The following is a 23,607-nucleotide window of genomic DNA, read 5'->3' on the forward strand; positions in this document are numbered from 1 at the left end:
GGGATGCTGAGACAGGTCCGGATAGACCAGTTTCTGGTGGGAGGCATGGGGGTGGCAGGGTGAGGCCACAGTTCTTGTGTCAAATCCCTACCCGGAGGAGAATGAGGAGTTTCTATGTGACCAGTTGTCTTCAGGGGTCTCAGTCTAGACTGTAAGCTGCTGGTGGTCACGACCCCCATTGCGTTTACATGGGGCCATGCTCCCCGAGCCTGGGCCTGGGCCTGGTCAGTGAATATAGTCTTTGGAAGAATGGTCAAGAATAGTTTCAAAGTTGACATCTAGGTTCTTGGATGTCATTTAGTTGAAACCCCGCAGGTTTTTATCCATTGCACTTTGGCTACCATGTAAACATGTTCTTTCAAAGATAAGATAAGTAACTTCACAATAACAGAATATTTTTGTCCATTATTTAATCACAGTGGAAAAGCATCTTATATTGATATTTTCCTTGGATGTGAGTCCCAATTTGACCTAATTCACGAATTACCTTTCTTTTATGATTTTTTCTTTTTATCCCCAGGAAGCATGCCATTCTTTAATGCAACGTAGAATATGAAGAGTGCATGTCACCTTCACCATCAACGCTTTCTTTGAATGCAGCCTTGAGCTGTTAACTGGAAGCAGGGAGCCCTGGGCCTTCCTTGTAAACAAGTAATGGAGCCCTCAGCTCGCCGCCCCCCAACCTTGTAAATAGCTATTTATTAACATAGACCGTCACCAAACAACATTTTTCCAATTCCAGGCCCCCACATTACACCACTGTCTGCTCCATTGTAAGCTGAGGGAGGCCTTTGGCCATCTGTTTCATTAGACGCCAGAGGCAGTGAACAATATCTGAACTTTCCCGAAGCGAGTGCCCGGGCTTCCCTCTTCACACATCTCCCCCTTCCTCTTCTGCCACCGCCGCCACTGCCACCGCCACCACCATATTTTTTTGTTTGAACGCTCACATTGTAAATTAGTGTATTCACACATCACTTTTAAAAGGCTCGCTGTGTTATAAGATGGGACAAAGCGAGCTCAGTAACAGCCCATGCACAGTGCAGGTGGTCGAGCTAGCTGCTCCCCAGATCAAAAGTCAAACAACTGTGAATCTTCTTTTGAAAGTCCAGTTAGGGAGACAAGGCGAGGCTTATCTGCACAAACAAGAACGAGTTATAGATATACATCGCAAATGCAAGAGGACAAAAAGGGGTTTCAGAATCTTGAAGGAGAAGAAAATCTTCTAATGCTGACAATTCTGAGGGCATTTCTAAAATACACAGCTCTTTTTTTTTCCTTTTTTTGTAAAATTAGTCTTTTATTGTGTGGTGATTGGTAATTATTATTTATGCTTTGGTACTGTTCCTAAAGTAGCTAAGTTTTTTTTTTCAAGCCACCTTGGGGGCAGGAAATAGCTCCTTTTCATGGTTGTATTTTATTTTTCAGCAACATTTAAGGACAGACTCCTATTTATACCACACAAGCAGTTTTGTCTGTTGTAAACAAAGTAAGTGGCTGGGAATTGTGCTTTCCCAGAAATGTTTTCCAGGGAAGCCATAATAAGAAACAACTGTGTACATCTTGAGATTTTTTTTTTTTTGTCATCTAGGTATTAAGAAAGAATTCTTTGCATTCATGGAAAAAAAAGAAAAAGCACTGTTTATAAAGAAAGATATTCAATATCCAAAAGTGTAATTAAAATATTTCTTAAACTACAAAGGTTGGTCACCTTGCTTGTATTAATTAAGGTAGTTTTCTTTTTCTTCTTTTAAATTATTTCTAACATTTTTTGACAATAGCTGAAATGACAGGAGACATTTTCTTTTTTTAACCTCAGTAGCCTACTTAGAAAGTTAGTGGCTTCTTTTGTAAAATTATGTGAAGGACTTTGAAACTAAAGTATGACTATCAATCAATGGGGAAAATGCAAAAATGGTAAATTTTATGAAAAAATTTAAAAGAGGGTTAAACAGGCTTGGAATTAGGAAGGAACAGCATAGTTTCTTATCGTTTACATAGCCACTTTATTGTCCATCTTCTGATATCTTAATGATTTTGTGACTAAAAAAAAAACCCTCTCAACTTTCTAATTCTCAAATCAGTTAACAGTGTCTGAATCAGGAGAGTCCCCAAGTACTTTCAGAAAAACCATGCTCTTTATCTCAGGGCGTACAAAAGTGGTCCCTATCTTAGGGACGGTTTCACAGGGTCTCTGAACCAGTGGAACTTTCTGAACATTTTTGGATATGTGTGTGTATGCATCATGCTGAGAATTTTCCATAAGATTTTCTGAAGAGTCCCCAACCAACTCCAAACAAGTTGAGAAATGAGACATAGTTACAGAACTATGTACAAATGTCTTAGCTAAATACTACTTACAGGCTTTGATATTCTGGCTTATTTGAAATGTATTGGTCTACAAGAAACACTTATTTTTAATTTCCCACAAAGTTTAACAAGGAACTTTTCAGGGGTGCTTCCTTTGGGAAATCAGACCATTTATCAAAATTAAATCCTGAAGACAATCTTAACAATTAAAATCTCTATAAGGCCTTATAGTTTGTAAGGCACGTTCATGTACATTATCATTTAATGTAAATTTCAGAGGAAGTCTGTGATTTGGCATCATCATTATTATCCTATGTCATAAATAATTGAGCCCTACAAAAGTGAGTCTTGCCCAGAGTCATTCCATCAAGATGGGGCAGAGTTGGACCAATACCCTGGTTATTAGCCTCAGAAACCATGTTCTTAGCAACAACAGCCACAGCAGCATCTTTTTCAACAGCAGATGTTTACACCGTGTTTACTGTGTCAGAGGGAATCTGGTAGTCATCAGAGATTCAACAAACTCAGAACTCTACTCCTAGGTACCTTAATATTTTTAAGAAATAACAATGTATAGTCACTCATGCTTCATGGTCAGTGAGAGATAAAGGCTGTAGGCTGCAACAAGAAGAAGAAATCCTGGTGTCCACAGTCAGTTAAGATTTTATAGGGGAGATGGCAGGTACCCAGCCTAAAAGTTGCTGCCTAATTCTTAACCCACCCATGGGGTATGCTGCTTCCCTTTTTATGGCAGCCTCAAAGTAATAACTTCCAGCAGCAGAAATTGAATCAAGGGTAGGAAGGATGGTGTTAGAGAGATCTTATTTGTCCATGATTGTGTTGAGGGTATATAGGAAGTTAACAACTTGTAACTGCATCTGCTCATAAAATAAATATGACCCAAATCCTTCTTGAGAATTAGTTTTAATTGCAGTAGAGTTTAAGATTTTCTTCAAGTAAATAAGAAAGGCTTGAAGTCACCTCAATAGAAAAAATAATTTCATAATTGCAAACAATTATGAAAAATCTTTTCACATTTTATTTACCCCAATTTTGGAAAGATACTAAGAACTTTCATACCTGTGACTAAAATAATGTATTTATAAAATTCTATGGTCTTTGGAATTATACTACACATTTACTATAGCTTCTATACTTGCGATTCATGAATAGATGTGAAGAATGTTGGTAGAGTACATGGATTGTTTTATTGTGATCCATTAATTAGTTGATAAGTATATCACTTTAAAACATTGAATTTTTTTCATATATTCCTGTGAAATCTTTCTCATCAAATGGGTTTATAGAAATCTAGTTAGTAGCAAACTTGCCCAGCCAATGAAGAAAAGCATTCATTTTCTGTTCTGTATATGTGATCTGAAGCCATAGCCTTTAGGTCTTTTAATCTGTCTGTTCAAGGCCAAGCTATTTATATGGATAATTTTTAAAGCTTCTGTATAAAGAAAACAAGAACATTTTATTTATTCACTGGGGGTTTTATGTGCCTTGAAATTGCATAGATAAAGTATTTTCTGGCTCATGGATCTGGAGGAGATAAAAGGTCTCTTATTTTATAAGGCTTTATGTAAGCTTTTCAAATGTACAGTATTCTCATGGCTGGAGTTTTTTAAATGAAACATTATTTCACCATTATAATTGGAGTTTAACGTGGGCATCTTTTTCCTTCCCCGAATTGCATGTTAAATTATGTGTTTAAGATTGGTTTTATTGCGTTTTTACCTTCTGGATTTTCAGTAGCTCTGATGTTGGCGAAATGAATTTACCAATCCTCATTTTTAGTAATGGGCAACTATTTAATGTGCCTCTGAGTGGAAAACCCAAAAATCAGATTTAAAAGGCAAAATGAAAAGTATAACTTGCTTTTGCAGCATATTGGTCAGGAGGATAAAAAGTTATTTACCTCCACTCTCCTTAAGAATTTTTTCTGAGACTGATAAGCTGAAAAGGAAAAGGAGGTATTTTTGAACTCCAGAGTAACTGGATTCAGACCAGATTCTGGGTGAACATTAGCTGCTGTTAGCTCTGCCATGTCAGGGCCAAGCAACAGCTTTCCCTGGCTGGAGCGTTCCCAAGCTATCACGGCCGTCAGACAGGTGGGGAATAAATATTGTAGAATGGTGGGACATTTGAAGAGCAAGCTCCTGATCCCCAGGCCTCAATTTGGACAAGCTTCAGTTGGAGCAAACAGGTGTTCCTGGGAGGAACTGTCCTCAGGTGGCTGAGGGGGTGCCATTCTTTCACACACATGAAAAGTTCCCTTTCCCTCTGCCCGCAGGAAAATTAGAATTAACTACAGCTTTTTCTTTTGAAATGGAAAAAGAGAAATAAAAATATGGCACCAGGTTTTGGCTCTGAGTGGATTTCCATGGAGCATGTAATCTATGATAAATGATGCGAATTCTAGAAGCAAAGCATCCTTGCAGTTTTCAACATTGGAGATGCTGTAAAAACTGAATGAATTCACCAATTATTTCATGAGCTCTTGCGATTTTCTCAACACTAAGCTAAGTGCTAGGCATAGAATGTAAGACAAAAACAAAAGGCCCTCTCCTCCAGGGACTTAGCCTAAATTATAGTAGTAGTAATTGGTTTGAACATGAAAGTGAAGCTGATAGTCTCAGGGACACTGTGGACTGAAGGTAGGTGCTGGCATCAGAAGGATTTCTTTTTCTGTAGCGCCATCGCACTGAGGATATGACTAATGATTTGTTTGAGGGGTCATTCTAAGTCAGTTTTTTACTATAAAACATAAAATAGATATATTAAAGCAAAAAATTGTTTTAATGCTTCTTCCTTAAAACAAGGTACTCTGTTGATATAAGTGTTTCCTTTTATTCTTTCAGTCATGATCCTTGTATGATGTTAGAATGCTCCTCTAACGTAATATTGTATCATAAATGTGTTGCTAAAATACATCTTCATAATTATACTTTTCCTAATTGAAAACTTTTTCTAGTGAAAGATTTAAAAAAAAAACCTTTTATTTTGCTAAAAAATAATAATAAGTATCAAGAAACAGGGAGAAAGTAATAGTCACATAGTCACAATCTACATGGACTAGTAATCCATAATTGCACTAATGCAATTTTCAGAATTACATTTTCCCTCTGACACTTTGGGATGTCATTTTCTTTCCCTTGTTCTATAGGATCTTTTTTTCCATTGTCTTCATGTTGTTGCACATTTTTATTTGGTTTGGTTAGTTTTTAAATCCTCTTCTTGGGTCTGCAAATGGTTGGCAGTGTTATGTGATCAGTTCTGTCGAGAGAGAGCCCTCCGTCTCCAGACTGTCTTCATGGGAATGAAATGGGACTTCTTCCTTCCCCTACTCCTTGACTCTGGCATGAAAAGTGTCCAACCATTGGCTGTACACCTGTTACCTCCTTCCCATCTTTACCCTCTACCACTGCATGCAAACACACTTTCCTTATGAAGACCATGCTTCCCAGGGTTCACTGTACCTTGCTTGTCACTACCCAGTATTGATTTATTTATTGTTTACCTAGGACCTGTAGTTTCTTATTGGCTATAGAAAAGAAAGAAGGTGAGGAGTGTGGAAAAGGAGGAATGCCTACAGTAGTTCACGTGTCTCCTAAGTGGCAGCATCCACTATAAGAAAGACAGATGCTTGGTTTCTAGTTGTAACAGAACTCACATTTTTTATCTAGCAGCAGACTTCGTGGGAGGTGGACTACTGCTTACATTTTTCAATTCATTTTTTACAGCAGTAGAAAATCCTTGCCGATTCTGGCAACTTGTGGAGACAGTTTAGGTGTCATAAATTATCATCATTTTTTTTTCATTCCAGTTTAATGGGCACTTTGATAGGTGCAGCATCCAGAGCCACCAAGCAGGTACCATTTTAAACCAGAACTATGGATGATCTTTAAAATCACCCTAAATAAGAGGGCCATGCAAACCATTTCTATAGCTCAACCCTTGGGTGGTCTTGTTTTAACTGTTACTGTTTAATTATTGATGACTTACTGACATAAGGCATGGAAGCCTTAGGGGGAATGAAATCCCATGAGCCATTTTCCTTAGATGAATCTTCTTTGAGGTTTAAGTGTCCCTCTAAGTAATATAGTGAGGCTGGATTTAGGGGGTCATTCCAAATACTGCCTGGCAAAGCCAGCTGTGGCATCTGTATTCATCGATGGAGTCTGCTGATACATCTGGAAAAAGAGGCATGTCTGCCCCGTGCTTCATCATGACAGCCTCATACAAGCCCACCTACTGTAGGCCAGGCATCCTTATAGCATTCTGTACTTCCCGTTTCTCTTCTCTCTCTCTCCAGGGAAAAAGTCTAATCTCCAGCAATAAAAATGACTTACCTTTAGGAATTGATTTCCCCTCTTAATGCTCCTATCCTGGAAGCTTTTATTAAGAAAATGGAATTCACTCTATGGGCTTCGCTGTTGGCTCAGCGATAAAGGATCCACTTGCTGATGCAGGAGATAGTGGTTCTATCCCTGGGTCAGGAAGATCCCCTGGAGAAGGAAATGGCAACCCATTCCAGTATTCTTGCCTAGGAAATCCCATGGACAGAGAAGCCTAATGGGCTACAGTCCATGGGGTTACAAAGAGTCAGACATGACTTAGCAACTAAGCAACAATTTACTCCACACTTTGAAAGTTCCTTTGCAGGGAACTTTGCTGAGTTTGTAGGGATGGAGAATGGCTCTTGCCCTCAGAAAACTCACATCCTAACCGAAGAGGGCTGAGGAGTGTAGAGGAAACATGACTTCGAAATGGATGCTGAGCAGAAACCCCATGTGCAGTTCTGAGTGGAGATCATTGCCAACTTGGAGGAATTAGGATGAGTTTCATGGATGGCAGGGCATTTATAATGGCCCTTGAAGGAAGGGTGAGATTTAGCCAGGCAAAGTTAAGAGATTCCAGACTAAGAAAACAAACAAAGAGAGAAGTAGCATCTTGCAAGGCAGACATGGCAGATAGTGCAGATCAGCTTTGTTGTCAATTCTGTGATTTTTGCCTTTTGTTTTCTGGGGCTCCTGTTTTAACAATTAGTAGATTACCTTTCAGCATGCTTGTACAGAAGTGTCATCTCCCTCCCAGGCCACCCTGCCCCCACCACACCCTAGGAGATAAAAGCTTGACTGATTAGAGGCCTGAAAATCCAGACTCCATTTGTTGTCCTCATTATTATTCTCCTATTGAGCACCTACTGTGTCCTCTGGGCAGTATGAGCCTTAAAAGATAAAATTCTTTCATTGTTTTTATGTAGCGCATTGCTGTTTCATTTTTGCAAGTTCTAATTTCCTCTTGAAGATCGTGGGTTCCGTGGGGTTTCTCTAAGCATTCTGAAAGGTGTTACAAATGTTGGTGATTATGTGTGTAGGCAAGATAGACTTCCACCAAAAGGTGGGATTTTCCTTTTGGAACACTGTGCCGTCGAAAGTACCATCCAGAGCCAGTGCTCAGAGCAATTCCTTTAGAGCTTTGCTGTGTCTTCAGTGTTGTGTGAGCTTCCTATAACCTGTTTGTTGTCTCGGCTCTGCTGCCTGTGACAGAATCTGAGAATAGGCTGGCCTGGGGGCAGAGGGGAGCCAGAACCTGGAGGATTTTAGGAGGCCACAAATCAGAGAGGCTGGGTGGCCTGGATTCAAATTTCACAACACGGACTGAAACTGGCCTGGGCCTGCTACTATCTCTGCGCCCCGCCCCCACCCTCTTTTCCTTTTTTTCCTGGCAACCATTTTGCTTTAATAGGACTTGAAATTTTTAACCTAGTTTTGCTTTGGGGAAAAAAAATGTATTAACCATGTGGCTTGTCAAGGCATCACTTTCTAAAAATTTCTTGATTGAAAGTTCCCTCTCAGCACTGGAGTTCTTTCTAGGTGCACACCTGCCTTGTTAATCACGTTCTCTGGCTTTTAGTATTTCCATTTACAAATGGAAACGCTTAGCAGACAGCCTGGGAAGGAGTGGCTGTCCTCTTCAGCATGACTAAAGCGCTGATGAAATACTTGCAGGTACCTGGCGGCTGCTGCTGCTGCTGCTGCTAAGTCACTTCAGTCGTGTCCGACTCTTAGCGACTCCGTGGATTGTAGCCCACCAGGCTCCTCCGTCCATGGGATTTTCCAGGCAAGAGTACTGGGGTGGGGTGCCATTGCCTTCTCCAGCAGGTACCTGGCAGGGTACTGCAAAATCCCATGGCCTTTCAACTCTATAAGGAGAAGGAAGTATGAGCAGTCAACACAAATGGTAGCTGGTCAATGGGTGACAGGTAAGCACAGTGTCCTGGCTGGGGACCCAGTCTGTGGATTTACGATTTGTATTTATTACACAAATAGTGTTGCCAGAGCAAAAGAGAACAGTTTTTAAAAGAAAGTGCTCATAACACACCTACAGTGATCTTTTCCTCATTATTTTTTGTCTTTATTTTAACGTTGGTATTTTCCTTTGTGTGACTTCAGTACAATTTTAAGTTCTGCCTTTTCCTTTAACTTAACATGATAGCTTTCACTACTATACGCAGTGAATTTGGTTTTGTAGTTGATCTTTTCTAATCAAGTTATTACGGCGTTGATAGAGGTTCAGGAAAGCCGAGCAGCATGTGGTTGGCACGCGTTAGTTTTCCAGAAAATTGAAGAGCTGACTCTAATGTGGCTCAGGCTTCCACCGCCTAATGGTTAAGAGCCCTGAACTTTGATAGTTGGGTGCTGAGATCTATGTGTACTGTGCTATGCTGTCCACACAGATCACTTGCATATATTAATTTTAAGGTGTTCCATGATAATATTGGTGATAAAGTATATCTATAAACAAAGCAGTCAGGTCACCGTGTGGAGGAGATAAATATGGTGGATTCTAGAAATAGCTCCATTTCCTGCCCAAGTATTCCCTAACAAACAGACTGAAAGGCAATGATTGAAGCTGGGTTAAGAACTCACGCATTGTCTTTGTCAGCTGTTGGTACTTGATAATTTAATCAGCATAAATCCTGACACCTGCTCAGTGGGGTGTTAACCAGGTGAAGCTTGTCTCTGCCTTGCACAGAGCACTGAGGGATGGCCTGGAATACAGGAGGCCAAGAGGAGGGCTGACAGCAAGGGTGGTTTTGGAGGCGCCTTATTAGCAAAAGAATGAGATGTGAGCTGGGTGCCATGACAGGAGGTGCTGAACAGCCAGGGGGCAGCATGGGAGCATTTTGCACCTGATGGAGGAGAAATGGAAGAAGGAGGATGAACGCGAGCTTCCCCATCTTTCCTGAGCTCAGGATGATGGATGACTTGTCATCTTTTGTGTTTCCGCTGGGGCAGCTAAATTGGAATCTCTCTACTGAGACCAGGGAGTGAAAACTGGAACTCTATGGGCCATAAGCAGCTTGCAGAGTTGTTGTTTTGGTTTTTTGTTTTTTTTCCCCCAGTCTGCACGGTTTTGGTTTGTTTTTAAAATTGAAATATTATCTACATATAATAAAATTCACACATTTTAAGTGTAGATTTGATTAATTTTGGTCATGGGATGCAATTAGGTAACCACCACAATACATCTGGACAGAGACCAGTTCTCGCTCTAAAAAGTCTCCTTCAGGCCCTTTGCACTCAGTTCACTTCCTCCATCCCTGTCCCAAGCAGACCCTGATCTGCTCTCTGCTGTTAGTTTTGCCCTTTCTAGAATTTCACATAAATGGAATTATACAGCACATGATCATTTGTGTAAGACTTCTTTCAGTCAATATAGAGATCTTGAAATTCATCCACGTTGTTGTGTGTATTAGTATTTCATTCCTTTTAATGGCCAAGTAATATTCCATAGTAGAAATATGCTACAATTTGTTTCTCACTCACCAGTTTATGAACCTGTAGGTTGCTTCCAGTTCAGAGCTATTATAAATAATGGTGCCGTGAACATTTGTGCACACATCGTTTTTTAGGTTTTCATTTTTGTTGAGTAAATATCTAGGGGTGGGACTGCCAGCTCATAAGGTATGTATATATTTTAATTTCATAAATTAAAATGGGGTTTAATTTGGACCTGCCAAACTGGTTCCTAAGTGCCTGAACCTTTTTGCATTCCCATCGCAATGTATGGGAGTTCCAGTTGCTCTGCAGAGTTACTCTTAAAACTTTCAAAATAGCTGCCTGCAATTAAAAGTCAAAACCTTTTCGAGGAGCACATGGTCTCCAGCACACTCTGGTTCCTGTAAACAGTCTCGATTGTTTACATCATCCACCTCTCTCTGGTGATTCGTGACCCCTGCTTTAGAAACTCTGAGCAGCACCCTGTCCCATCGTATGCGGCAGGTATCATGGCTGAGAACACGTCTATAGAGGAGGTGAATCTGGATTCTCAGGCTTGCCATTTGTAAACTGTCTCTTTGAACAAGTTACTTAACTTCTCTCTGAATGAGTTTCTTCATCTATAAAATGCAGATACCTCTTTTAATGGTTTGTGGTAAAAATGAAATAATACAGAGCATGTCAAGCACAGAGCCAAGCCCAGAGAAAATGTTCAGTAGATGGTACTTAATTTTTTAATAAATTATTTTTTTTTTTTACTACACTGTGTCTTCATTGCTGTGTGAGGACTTTCTCTAGTTACCGTGAGCAGGGGCTGCTCTTCTTTGAGATATGTGGGCTTTTCATTGCAGTGGCTTTTCTCGCTGTGGACCACAGGCTCTAGGCTCACGGCTCAGTAGCTGTGGCTTAAAGGCTTCAGGGTTCCAGCTCAGTAGTTGCTCTGAAGCATGTGGATCTTCCCGGACCAGGGGTCGAGCCTATGTCCCCTACATTGGCAGGTGAATTCTTAACCACTAGGCCATAAGAGAAGTCCCTAGATGATACTTACTAGTACCATGGTCTAGTCTAGTGATTCTCGACTGTATGTGTGTGTATCAGAGGCACCTGTGCAAAATTTTAAAAAGCACGGACACCTGGGTCCCTCCCATAGCTCTCCTCAAGAATGACCATCTCCTGGGCTGAACTTGACCCTGTGCATTGTTTAAAAGTTCTGTACATAATCAAGTTGAGTAAACCTGGTCTTCAATCCTTGGTTGCCTGAGAAGGCAGTAACAAGAAGCACAGCATTCTAAACTGTTCTATTACCAACTAGCTGTGTGATCTTGGGCAAATCACTTAACCTCTCTGCAGGAGGTTTAGCTAAGATCTGCCCAGCACATTTAGCCTGAAAGAATTATCAGTTTCTTCCTGGTAGATCACAGCTGCAGTGGAGACAGATAGTTTGATGGTGGTGGAGGTCTGTACCTGCTTCTGGAGTAATATATCAAAGGCAAATCTCAGACAGAACTCTCCCACACCTGGAAACATGTTTTGGTAACTAAGCACAGAAAAGACCCGCCCCCTGTCCTGTGGGCCCACCAAGCTTCTGTCCTCTGTTCTGATAGCAGGGTGCATTGACAGCCGACAAGTTGCCGGAAAAGTTCCCTCAAGTTTGATGTGAGAATATTCTAGCAATAGGAGTTGGCTGACCTGCTAGTCAAAGTCAGGTGATAGACTCCTCCTTTAAGTGGATGTGGTTGTTCTTTTAGTCGCTAAGCCATGTCCGACTCTTTGCGACCCCATGGACTGTAGCCCCTCAGGCTTCTCTGTCTGTGGGATTTCCCAGGCAAGAATACTGGAGTGGGTTGCCATTTCCTCCTCCAGGGGATCTTCCCAACACAGGAATCAAACCCATGTCTCCTGTACTGGCAGGTGGATTCTTTACCGCTGAGCCACCTGGGAAGCCCTTACGTGGATGGACCAGGACTAAGTCAGAATCCTGAGTGGAGGACTCCAATCCAGGGGAAATAGGCAACTGGGGTCACTAGGAGCAGATGCCCTTCCCATGCATGCTGTGCGTGCTGATGGTAATGTTTCTAACCAGTCCACGTAACTTCAAGACTATTTCTAATGTCCTCATTAATAATTATTAGTTATGCTAATTGAGAGTATAAGATGAAGATAGCTGCTATACTTTAAGAGCTGCTTCTGGAATATGGTATTTCATTAGTCTCATAGCTGAGCTAAACAGTGTATTCCCATTAGGCCACTTCAGTCATAAATCCAGTGAGTGTGGATTAAAACCAATGCACACACATACATCACACTATACACACACACACACATACACACACACGCACACATATGTGAAAGTATTTTAAAGTTGGGCTTTCCCTGGTGGCTTAATGGTAAAGAATCCGCGTGCTAATGCAGGAAACGCTGGTTCAATCCCTGGCTTGGAAAGATACCCTAGAGGAGGAAATGGCAACCCACTCCAGTATTCTTGCCTGGGAGAATCCTATGGACAGAGGAACCTGGCGGGCTACAGACCGCGGAGCCGCACAGAGTTGCACATGACTTAGTGACTAAACAACAACACATTTTAAAGTTAATTACAGATAACATGAATTCTCATGTTCCATCCAAGCAGAAGATTCAACAGTTCTGCAAATGATTGGTCCTAATAGCTACTCTGCTTTCCAGCACAACTTGTCATTTTTAAGCCTCCTTTTTCTGGAAACCCCTCTGAATCCCCCAGGCCCCATTAGTGCCCTTCCCTGACCTGTATCCTCCTAGAACATAAATTGCCTCACAGCAACTTATTTCAGCCCAGAGAACATACATTAAGGATTCCAAACTTTATAAAGTATCATCCTTTTTGACTTACCTTCATTCAACAGCATTATTTCCCAAACTTCAGTGATCAGAGTAGTACATCACAATTTTTTTTGTCTTTCTAATATCTCCACTGCTATTTTTCTTTAAATTGGCACACTTGTTTTTTCAACTTAACTATATTCTTTAGCATTATCCCACAGAGTATTATCCATGGATTAATGGCTCAAGTGTGTTAGTTATGCATTTTTTCACATGTTAAAGTAAGTGCATAATTAAATGTTTAAAATAAAATGTTGAGTGTTCAAAAATATTTAAAATTAAAAGTGATCCTCTCTGTGTTGACTAACATAAGCTCCGGCCCCTGTGGTGGTCTGCTCACTGCACCATGGGACCCCTCACTGTGCTGTATTTGTGGGGTTCCTTCCCATCTCCCCACTTAGACCATAAGCACTCAGACATGGTCTCAAAACATAACAAAGCACCAAAATATGTAGAAGTAAAGTGATGCCTGTTTCTCTACCTCCTAAAACTTTTTTAAATGATTGTTTTCATGTCATTCTAAAGGTGGAGCAAGGTGGAGTTGGGTTATAAAATGATTTTAAATTTACCTGACCTGAGGCTCATGGAAAATAAGAAAGAACTTGAAGAGTTTCCAAGTAGAAAAAAGCAAAAAGAAGCTATCAAATTATCATCTCAGTTTCCCAGAGGAAGTACAAAGAGTGAATTCAAAATCCCTGCTGCTCTCTTCCTGAGTCACACCCGTGGAGATGCAGGAGGTCCTTTGGGCCAAGACTCTGTGCACATGCAGCATTCTCTTGGGATCATGTGTGGCCTTCAGTCTCTGCCCCACTGAGGAACTGGGAACCCCTGATTCCAAACACAAAAATGCTTTATCCATTTTAATGTAGGCTATCCCCTGCCTCCCCAATCCCAACCTACTAGTCCTATGTCGTAGTTGCCCGCTTTATTCTGTCGCACCCAAAAGCTTTTATGCCCCTTGAGGGCAAGGACTGAATCTTTCTGCTTTAGACTTCCTGTGCCTTACTAGTTCCTTGGACAGAAGGGACACTGAAGAAGTATTTGAATGAATGAATGAATGAATGAATGAACGAACAAATGATGAAAGAACAGGTGAGCTGCAGCATTTTGGTTTATGATGAACTTTGCCCATGTAACTCTTTGCATTTTAATAAAGATCTGGAAGCGTTAGTTGCTCAGTCATGTCTGACTCATTATGACCCCATGGACTGTAGCCCACTAGGCTCCTCTGTCCATGGGATTTTCCAGGCAGGAATACTGGAGTGCGTTGCCATTTCTCTTCTCCAAAAGACCTGGAAGGAAACATTTAAGAGAAAACTTTCTAATGTCTGGAAGCATGCTTGTAGATATGAGGGTTAATCTCATTATTTTGAGTAAGTTTTTACTTCTTTAAACAAAGTTTGATGATTCAACCTTAAGAAGTAATCAGTCTTAATCTCAGCGAACAAATGTTCCAAAGTAAATCAGTTGACTATAAGTTATAAATTAATCTTCCACTGATTTCAGTTACATAGGAAATGTAACACATGAAATGTTTTTGAGGTTTGTCTCTCCATTGGTTTCCAAAAATGAAAAGTTGGGACTTAGAGAAATATTTATCTTAGCATAGTACCTACCTTGAACTTTCCTATATGGTATTTGCTGATGTAGTTTCAGATTGAAGCATTAGCATTTAATTATGTATTTTGAAAGTTCAAGATTTCTGGTTTGGGGGTTGATGAATTCCTTAAACGTTGGTTCGATCCAGATTGAGTAGAAGAAAAGGGACATAAGTACTTATATTAACAACATCTAATTTTCTTAAGCCCTTTAAAAATATACTTTTCAAATGTTTAAGATGAAAAAGATAAGTGATCTTGTTGGTTTATTTGCATTGGTTTTGCTTATTTCCCACAATTGGTGAGGTTGTTTGTTTATAAAAAAGAAAGTGCTGCAACCTCGATCACCCAGTCTCAATTTGGGACACTGCAAACACTCTCTATACATTAAACACACGTTTGCAAGTATGGCACCAATTTGTTATAGACAGTTCCTCCCTACACTGTTTAGAATTTTTGGCAGGCTTATCCAAGAAAAGCACAGAGCTCAAAGCGGAGGGAAAGACTGTTGAGGGTGCGTTGTGTGCCCACCAAGCAGGCATGTCCCTTCACCCATAGCTCTGGAGTGAACGCCCATGATTGTGAAGCTGGGGAAAGTTACTCCTTCAGTAGCCCTTTTATTCCACACATGACACATCCCACTGAGGTTAATGATGGTTACTCAGAAAGCAGAAGAGGCTAAAATTCTGTTTCTAATCATATTTGCTGTCTTCTGAAACGTTTGATTAAAGTACAAAGTGTTATGCAAGATTCGTTAAGGACCATGTTACTCCACCTAACATTGTACAAAGTGCTCTGTTTGTTCAGAAAGAGCCTCTTTCTACTTGCCTCCAGTGAGTTCTGTTTATTGAGTATTTCATGTCTAGAGAAAAGTGTAAGTTCAGGTAAGTGATTGTGTGTATTCACATGGGCACATCGAGAGAAATTCAGAAGTGTGATCTCAAGATCAATATCTCCATCAGAGCTGTTTATTTTCTTCTATTTTCTGTAAAATGGGGTATGTTCTTTGCTTATTTGGCTGAAGACTAGGGGCCTCCAATTAACTCCAATTAAATAGACCGAACAATCTTAGCTGGTTCTGAGTACTGCTCTCCATAGTCTTTTTATCAAGCCCATGAGATTTAGGGATGTTTTATAAGTTTTGTAGTATAGACATTTTTCCTGAGCCTGATTTATTAGCATTTGAAGACTAACTTCAGTGAAATAGCTTCGGATATCAGTCTATACTCAGTATTGACAGAAAATAAACAGTTTGCACTATTGAAAATAAGCCACCATAATAATAAAGAAGTGTGAGATTGCTGAAATGTATTTGCTCATCAGTAATATTTGTTTTGGTCAAAAATAAAACTATTGGGACTCCTCTGACAGTCCACTAGTTAAAGAGTCTGACCAAGAAAGCCTCTGCACAACCTTCTTCCATTATTTCCTTGGTCAGATACTGTTTCCTTAGTTTTCTTAATTTGGGCCGAGTCTCCAAGAAGGAAAAATAATCATCATTGCTTTGTCTGTATGCAATCTGGAATTTGTTTAAGCAGAGGTCACAGCACCCAGAGACAGTGCTTTTTTCTGCTCAGGAATTGTGTTTTCTTGAGTTTGTACTGAACCACACGAACAAATCATTAAGCGACACAAGTGAAGGGGAAGAGAAGAGTATTCAAAAATCCTTTGACCTCTGCTACAAGGGTGGCTGGCAGAAGACACTAGCTTTAATTGTTTGTTTCTCTGTTGCCAGTTTTTGTTGCGGTGAAACCTTCCGTGATCTTGAGGCAAAAGGTGATTGGGAAGGCAATATTTTGATTCTAATGGCTATATCTATTTTTCTTTATTCAGAATGATCAAAAATATTTTCACAGGCCTAATCAAATAGCATTTACACACAAATCATTCCACAGTTTAGCAGAAAGAGTCATTTTAATTAATACTGCTTAGGAAATGTAATTTAAACCCAAACCTGCAGATCTTTTGCTTGTCTTAAATAAAAAAAGAAGAAGAATATGTGATGATATATCCACTTCCAAAAGATACATGAGTGAGTTTAAACTGGTTTGCTGGTTTAATTTGTTTATCGCTTTGTTTCCTAACAAGAAAATATAACAGCTACCTGAAATTTTTTTATCTGTATTAGTATATGTGTATCTGTTTTAAACTTTTTCTTTGCCCTGCCAGCATCGATAGCAAACTCTGATTTTTGTCTACTTTCATTCTTTTTAAAATTACATTCAGGGTTGTGTATTCCCATTTTAACATAAGATGATTCATTTGCTTTAGAAAGGAAACTTCCAGCAGCATTGTAGATACATAAGCTGATACATTTAGCAAATAATGTCAGAGAAACTTGAAAGCTGTTCTCTATCACATTGTACTGTCAGTACCTGAGTCCTGGTCCTCTAGAGCAGTGTTCTAGATATTTAAAAATTGAAAATTAAAAAAAAAAAAGAAGCCTAGTAAAGACGCAGATGTAGAGAACAAATGTATGGAACCCAGGGCAAAAGGCGGGGAGGAATTGGGAAACTGGAATTGACACATATACACTACTGATACTGTGTATAAAGTAGATAACTAATGAGAACCTACTGTAGAGCACAGGGAACTCTGCTCCATGCTCTGTGGTGACCTACACGGGAGGGAAATCCAAAGAAGGCTGGTATATGTATGCGTAGAGCTGTACAGCTGTATCACTTTGCTGTACAGTAGAAACTAAAGCGACATTGTAAAGTAATTGTACTCCAATAAAAATTAATCATTAAAACAGAACCCTAGCTATAGCACGGTGCCCTAGATGGAGTAGTCACCCCACGTCAGTGACCATGTGGTTTATCAAGCCTCGGGATTAGTCTCATATGCTGGTGACTCTTCCAACACTGAACACTGTCTCAGCACACCAGACATGTCTTCTCCAAGTCCGCTTGTTGCCTTCCTGCTCAAGGAGCATTGTGCCAGTTTTTGCTTACTGTAGCAGGACACCACTAAGTTTATTGAAAACTACAGATGTAAATTCTTCGTAATGAAACCAAGACAGGAAAAAATAAGTCTAACTTCAGTTTGGTTTTTTTCTCCCCCTAAGTTTAATCATTTATTGTGTTCAGTTAGAACAACACAGAACTATTGCTTAGCAACACTGGATTAGGCAGAAAATAATTTAAGCTCCCAAATGAGAAACATTTGTAATCGAATATGCTCTAACACTTGCTTTACCACATGGCTTAACACCCTTTTGCTCACACATGGTTAAACACATGTTTGAACTGGTGTTTTAACACCCGTCTCACACATCTTTATGCCCTTTGTTCACATATGCTTAAACACATGCTCTGACACTCTGTGCTCTCACTGTTGAACACAGGCAGAGTATTGTCTTGGATCGCATTTTCTAAACTTTCATTGGTTCGGAGCGTTCAGCCAAAGACGCGTATCCAGTAAAGTCACAGCTCTTTCTACAAGATGACGTCTGCTGTTGCGTGCCTTCAGTCTGTCTGGAGAAGAGAATCCTCCCAGAGGTGACCGTGGCTACGGCCCTTCATATCTACCACACCCCCAAGTGATGGCCTTTTCGAGTATTTCAGCCCATGTGTGACCTGTCACAAAAGTATTGTTTTTCACCCTGGCCTGTCTACTTGTATTTTTCCTAAACTACGATACTCTAAAGTCTTATTCAGAGCCAAATGTAGAATTGAGCTGTTTTTTGTTTTTTTTTTCTCTCTCTCTCTCTCTCTTACATCTTACTTGGCAACTTCAGCAAAGCTGAAAATATATGTACAGAAGTATGGTATTTGTGTTACAGAAATCTGAATATAATTGGGAAAAGTGTGGCCTCACCTTGCTCACATGAGTCTGATTTCTGGGATCCTCTCTCTTCTTTTTGTTTCTGTGACGTCTGCCATCCTCTTAGGCAAGGTGACTGCCTCCTCTTCACTTTGACCTGCTACACGATGCCATTGGTGGATTCACAAAAGGTCGGCTCTTCTCCAAGAGAATAGGAGTCTGTGTGTGACAGTGGCTTAGAGGTGGGTTTCTGAGCCAGACTGCTAGAGTTCAGATCAGCTTGTTTCCACATCTGAAAAAATGGGAATAACAATACCTACTTTACTCAGTTGTTGTAAGGATTAAATGATACAGTTTTTATATATCACTCAGTGTCCAGCATGTAGGAAGTGCCCCCAATTACTATTTAATTACTCTTAATTCAATAAAATAAGTGACAATAACCTAAGTCTAAACAGTGCTCTGAGCTTCTCTGGTGGCTCACTGGTAAAGAATTCACCTGCCAATGCAGGAGAAGCAGGTTCAATTCCAGGGTTGGGAAGATCCCCTTGAGAAGAAGGAAATGAGAAGCCACCTCAGTATTCTTGCCTGGAAATTCCATGGACAGAGGAGCTTGGCAGACTATAGTCAGTGGGGTTGCAAAAAGTCTGACACAGCTTAGCAAGTAGACAATAACAGCAACAACAAGCCTTGCCTACAGGTTATAAACTCTGTTTTATCCATATCTTTCCACATCCCTATTGAGATGGATGTAAGCATATCCCCCTTCCACAGAGAGGCAAACTAAGAACAAATACCTTAAAACTCTGCCAGAAATTGCATAGCCAGCAAGTAGTAAGCTTGGCTGTTGACTGCTAGTCCCTTGACATCTAAAAGCAGTGTTTTCCCTATAATGTTACAAAACCAAATCCGGTTAGATGTACACAGAATTACCAGAAATATCTCTTCCCATCCCAGAGCTTACAGAGGAGGAAAGATACTGACAAATGAAAAGTAACTTCCATTTATTGAGACATAGTTATGAGTCAGCATGTACTAGGCACTTTTTAGTAAATTGTCTCTCTTCATCTTTAGAGCAACCAGTATGACAGCTGAGGAAACTAAGGTCTAAGAAGTATAATGAACATACCCAGAGTCAAGAACTAATAAGTAACAGAACTAGAATTTCAACACAAGCCTAATTCCAAGTAAAACCAGTACTTTTTAGTCATTACTCGTATTGGCTTTCAACCAACAACAATAAATGAGTTCACAGACAAATAACAGTTATAGTATAAGTCAGTTTTGCATGAAGTATGTTCTTCCCCTAATAATTCCTAATTATGCTGCTGTGTGATTGTTTCTTTCTTTTTTAACATTGTAGAATGGATAAACATAGCAAGAAATAAAAGTTACGGCTGTTGTATGAAAGCATCTGTAAATTAAATCCATGTTTAGTCTGCACCCCCCACTTTGATGAAATGCAGGCCTATAATATGGGCTGCCTGTCTAATCTTCATGGAAATGTTCCTTTATAGGTGCGTGCTAACTCACTTTCAGTTCAGTTCAGTCACTCAGTCATCTCCAACTCTTTGCGACCCCATGAATCGCAGCACGCCAGGCCTCCCTGTCCATCACCAACTCCCAGAGTTCACTCAAACTCATGTCTGTTGAGCCGGTGATGCCGTACAGCCATCTCATCCTCTGTCATCCCCTTCTCCTCCTGCCCCCAATCCCTCCCAGCATCAGAGTCTTTTCCAGTGAGTCAACTCTTCGCATGAGGTGGCCAAAGTACTGGAGTTTCAGCTTTAGCATCATTCCTTCCAATGAACACCCAGGACTGACCTCCTTTAGAATGGACTGGTTGGATCTCCTTTCAGTCCAAGGGGCTCTCAAGAGTCTTCTCCAACACCACACTTCAAAAGCATCAATTCTTCGGCGCTCAGCTTTCTTCACAGTCCAACTCTCACATCCATGCATGACCACTGGAAAAACCAAAGCCTTGACTAGACAGACCTTTGTTGGCAAAGTAATGTCTCTGCTTTTGAATATGCTATCTAGGTTGGTCATAACTTTCCTTCCAAGGAGTAAGCGTCCTTTAATTTCATGGCTGCACTTACCATCTACAGTGATTTTGGAGCCCCAAAAAATAAAGTCTGACCCTGTTTCCACTGTTTCCCCATCTATTTCCCATGAAGTGATGGGACCGGATGCCATGATCTTTGTTTTCTGAATGTTGAGCTTTAAGCCAACGTTTTCACTCTCCTCTTTCACTTTCATCAAGAGGCTTTTTAGTTCCTCTTCACTTTCTGCCATAAGGGTGGTGTCATCTGCATATCTGAGGTTATTGATATTTTTCCCAGCAATCTTGATTCCGGTTGTGCTTCTTCCAGCCCAGTGTTTCTCATGATGTACTCTACATATAAGTTAAATAAGCAGGGTGACAATATACAGCCTTGACGTACTCCTTTTCCTATTTGGAACCAATCTGTTGTTCCATGTCCAGTTGTAACTATTGCTTCCTGACCTACATATAGATTTCTCAAGAGCTTTAGTTGTTTCCAACTCTTTGTGACCCTATGGACTGTAGCCTGCCAGGCTCCTCTGTCCAAGGGATTCTCCAGGCAAGAACACTGGAACAGGTTACATTTCCTTCTCCAGGGGATTTTCCTGACCTAGGGATCGAACCCACCTCTTTCTCTTTATGTCTTCTGCATTTGCAGGTGGGTTCTTTACCACTGGTGAAACCTGGGAAGCCCTTTACAGGTAAACTGTGCTAACAGTTATCTGAACATAAGAATCATTTAAATTCTATGGATTTCAGGTCTAAAGGAATTTCAGTGGATGGTAAATTATTTGAAAATAAACTCTGTTTCATTAACTGGATTCTTGTTATTGTTCAGTTGCTAAGTCATGTCTGACTCTTTCCAACCCCATGGACTGCAGCATGCCAGGCTTCCCTGTCCTTCACTATTTCCCAGGGTTTGCTCAAATTCATGTCCATTGAGTCAGTGATGCTATCTAACCATCTTATCCTCTGACGCCCCCTTCTCCTTTTGCCTTCAATCTTTCCAAGCATCAGGGTCTTTTTCCAGTGAGTCAGTTCTTCACATCAGGGGGCCAGAGTATTGGAGTTTCAGCTTCAGTGTCAGTCCTTCCAATGACTGGATCCTAGAAGGTCAGTGTTTAGGCATAAGGAATGTCAGTGTTGGCATAAAGAATGCCAACCTTGAGTTTGGTGAATTGGAAGGGCAGTTTTCATAGTCACATGTTAATAAACTCAAGGTATCACTTTAAAGATAACTTAAAGGTGACTGCAGTCCTTGAGCTAACTTTCCATGTTAGCCTAGTTTGGACCCAGATGCAGAGACTAACGATCAGATCATTTAAGCACAGAATAAGACCAGCCGCGAATAGTAACACTTGGATGCCTGACTCATAGATGTGAGCAAGAATTAGTAATTACTTTGAATGGTTTGAAGATCCCAGAGGAAAATTTGGGAAACTCTTCATTCCCTTTTGCCCTGTACACAGAATTCTTAGTACAAATACCTGGCAACATCAAAATACAGGTGCAGATTTGGAATATCTAAAGCCTCACTTTAGTTTCTTTTTCAACTGAATCTCATTCTATTGAGGTTCAAGATCAAATACTTGCATTTTAGTGTAACATTTGCCAAATTTCCAAACCTCTAAGCACAAAATCTTCAACCCTCCTTTCTTTGCTTGCCTGGAAATCTAGGTAGCACTGAGCCAAGAGTAGGAGTTATGAAGTGAGATTACACTTGATTAGGAACAAAAAAAGTCCTATGTCCAGAAATGCAGATGTGCACAGCAGTCCTAGGGGAATGTTGGTATTTGATCTCCTCGTCTTAAAGGTTCATGTTCCCAAGGTTAAGAGATGCAGAGAGCCAACTTTTATTTGTAACTAATGCTGAAATTACTCTGGAGATTCTAGAAGTATTACATTACAAATCACTCAGCTTTGGAAATCCTACAACTCGTGAGTTACAAATATCACTGTGTGAGAGAAAGGGGCAATAAGTGAAGGACAGCATTCATAAGCTTAATTTATACCATAGCAGCATGATCATGAATATGCTGTATGAGAGTTTTCTTCTCAGTGAGAAAAAGAAAAGAGCGCCTAGGAAGTCCATGAGTCAAGACCCCAGCTAAAAGAACCAGGAAGTAAAGGCCTCCTTGTTTAGGGGAATCTGAGTGGGGGAGGGGGAGCCACAGTCAACTTGGGCAGCAATATCCTCCTTTTTCTAATATCTAACTTCATGACCTGGATCAGGTTGCTTATTTATTGAGTAAGGCTTCCGTTTGGGTAAAAGGTAAAGTGTAGGTATTTACAAAATAATATCTTTTAACAAGCTTGGCACCAAAGGCCATCTATGAAAGAAATAACATATAACAGTTCACCTCAAGAGAGGAACTTCAGTGAAACCAAATTCAGTATTTAAATCAAGAATAGTTAGAGACATTCATATATCACACCGTTGCCTGGGTGTTTTCTTTTAACCTTAATAAACTGTTTTCCTGTAATAGGCACTTGGCATTATCTGGTGTTAACTAATTGGGCTTCCTTTTTGGCTTGACCTTTCTTATTTTAAACTAGATGGTGATCTAATTCTTTGTATTTTCAATGACTTTAAGCCCAACGACAAAGAAAAGATAGATAAATCTGTATCTTGGTTACAGGAGTAAATTATTATAGGCAAAATTATGCCTGTTGCTCTTTTCACCATTAGAATCTACTACTGGGTGGGCGTGTGTGTGTGTGTGTGTCACTGTGAGGTTAATCTGCCCTTGCCATGAACGTTTTCTTTAATAATTAAATCCACTTAAATCATCACACTTTGAGAAACATTTTTAGAGTGATTCTAAGGCATGACCTTAAAAAGAGAGCTAGACTTTGGAGTACAGTGCATAATTTATATAATTATATGGCTCTCCAGGTGGCACTAGCAGTAAAGAACCCGCCTGCCAGTGCAGGAGACACAGGAGACGTGGGTTCGGTCCCTGAGTCAGGGAAATCCCCTGGAGGACAGAATGGCAACCCACTGCAGCGTTCTCACCTGCAGAATACCATGGACAGAGGATCCTGGCAGGCTACGGTCTATGGGGGCACAAAGTGTCAGACACGGCTGAGCAACTGAGCACGTACATACACGTATATAATTGATGTACAGCATGTAAATGTATGATATATTTTAAGCGAACAGTATATGCATAATATTTCAGAAATAAAACACCCCACACATACCACCTACCTTACACTAATAAATGCAAATTCAGGTTGTACC

At 40.3% G+C, this 23,607-nt stretch overlaps 1 protein-coding gene across 9 annotated transcripts in view; it reads left to right on the plus strand.

Moving 5' to 3' along the window:
* Window positions 1-23,607, plus strand: part of VTI1A (vesicle transport through interaction with t-SNAREs 1A) — a 372,362-nt gene that overhangs the window by 233,141 nt on the left and 115,614 nt on the right. Inside the window, exon 8 of one of the 9 annotated variants that reach the window (XM_069567121.1) lies at window positions 17,901-18,372. The exons of 7 other annotated variants lie outside the window; for them this stretch is intronic. In XM_069567121.1, coding sequence (XP_069423222.1) covers window positions 17,901-17,931 — 31 coding nt within the window. In that variant the 3' untranslated portion in view covers window positions 17,932-18,372. Of the gene's footprint in view, window positions 1-8,327; window positions 9,797-17,900; window positions 18,373-23,607 lie in introns of those variants that run through there. One more of the 9 variants, XM_069567116.1, reaches the window with a different exon arrangement.

This window comes from Ovis canadensis, chromosome 22 (genome assembly GCF_042477335.2).
Source record: "Ovis canadensis isolate MfBH-ARS-UI-01 breed Bighorn chromosome 22, ARS-UI_OviCan_v2, whole genome shotgun sequence".
Taxonomy (NCBI): Eukaryota; Metazoa; Chordata; class Mammalia; order Artiodactyla; family Bovidae; genus Ovis; species Ovis canadensis.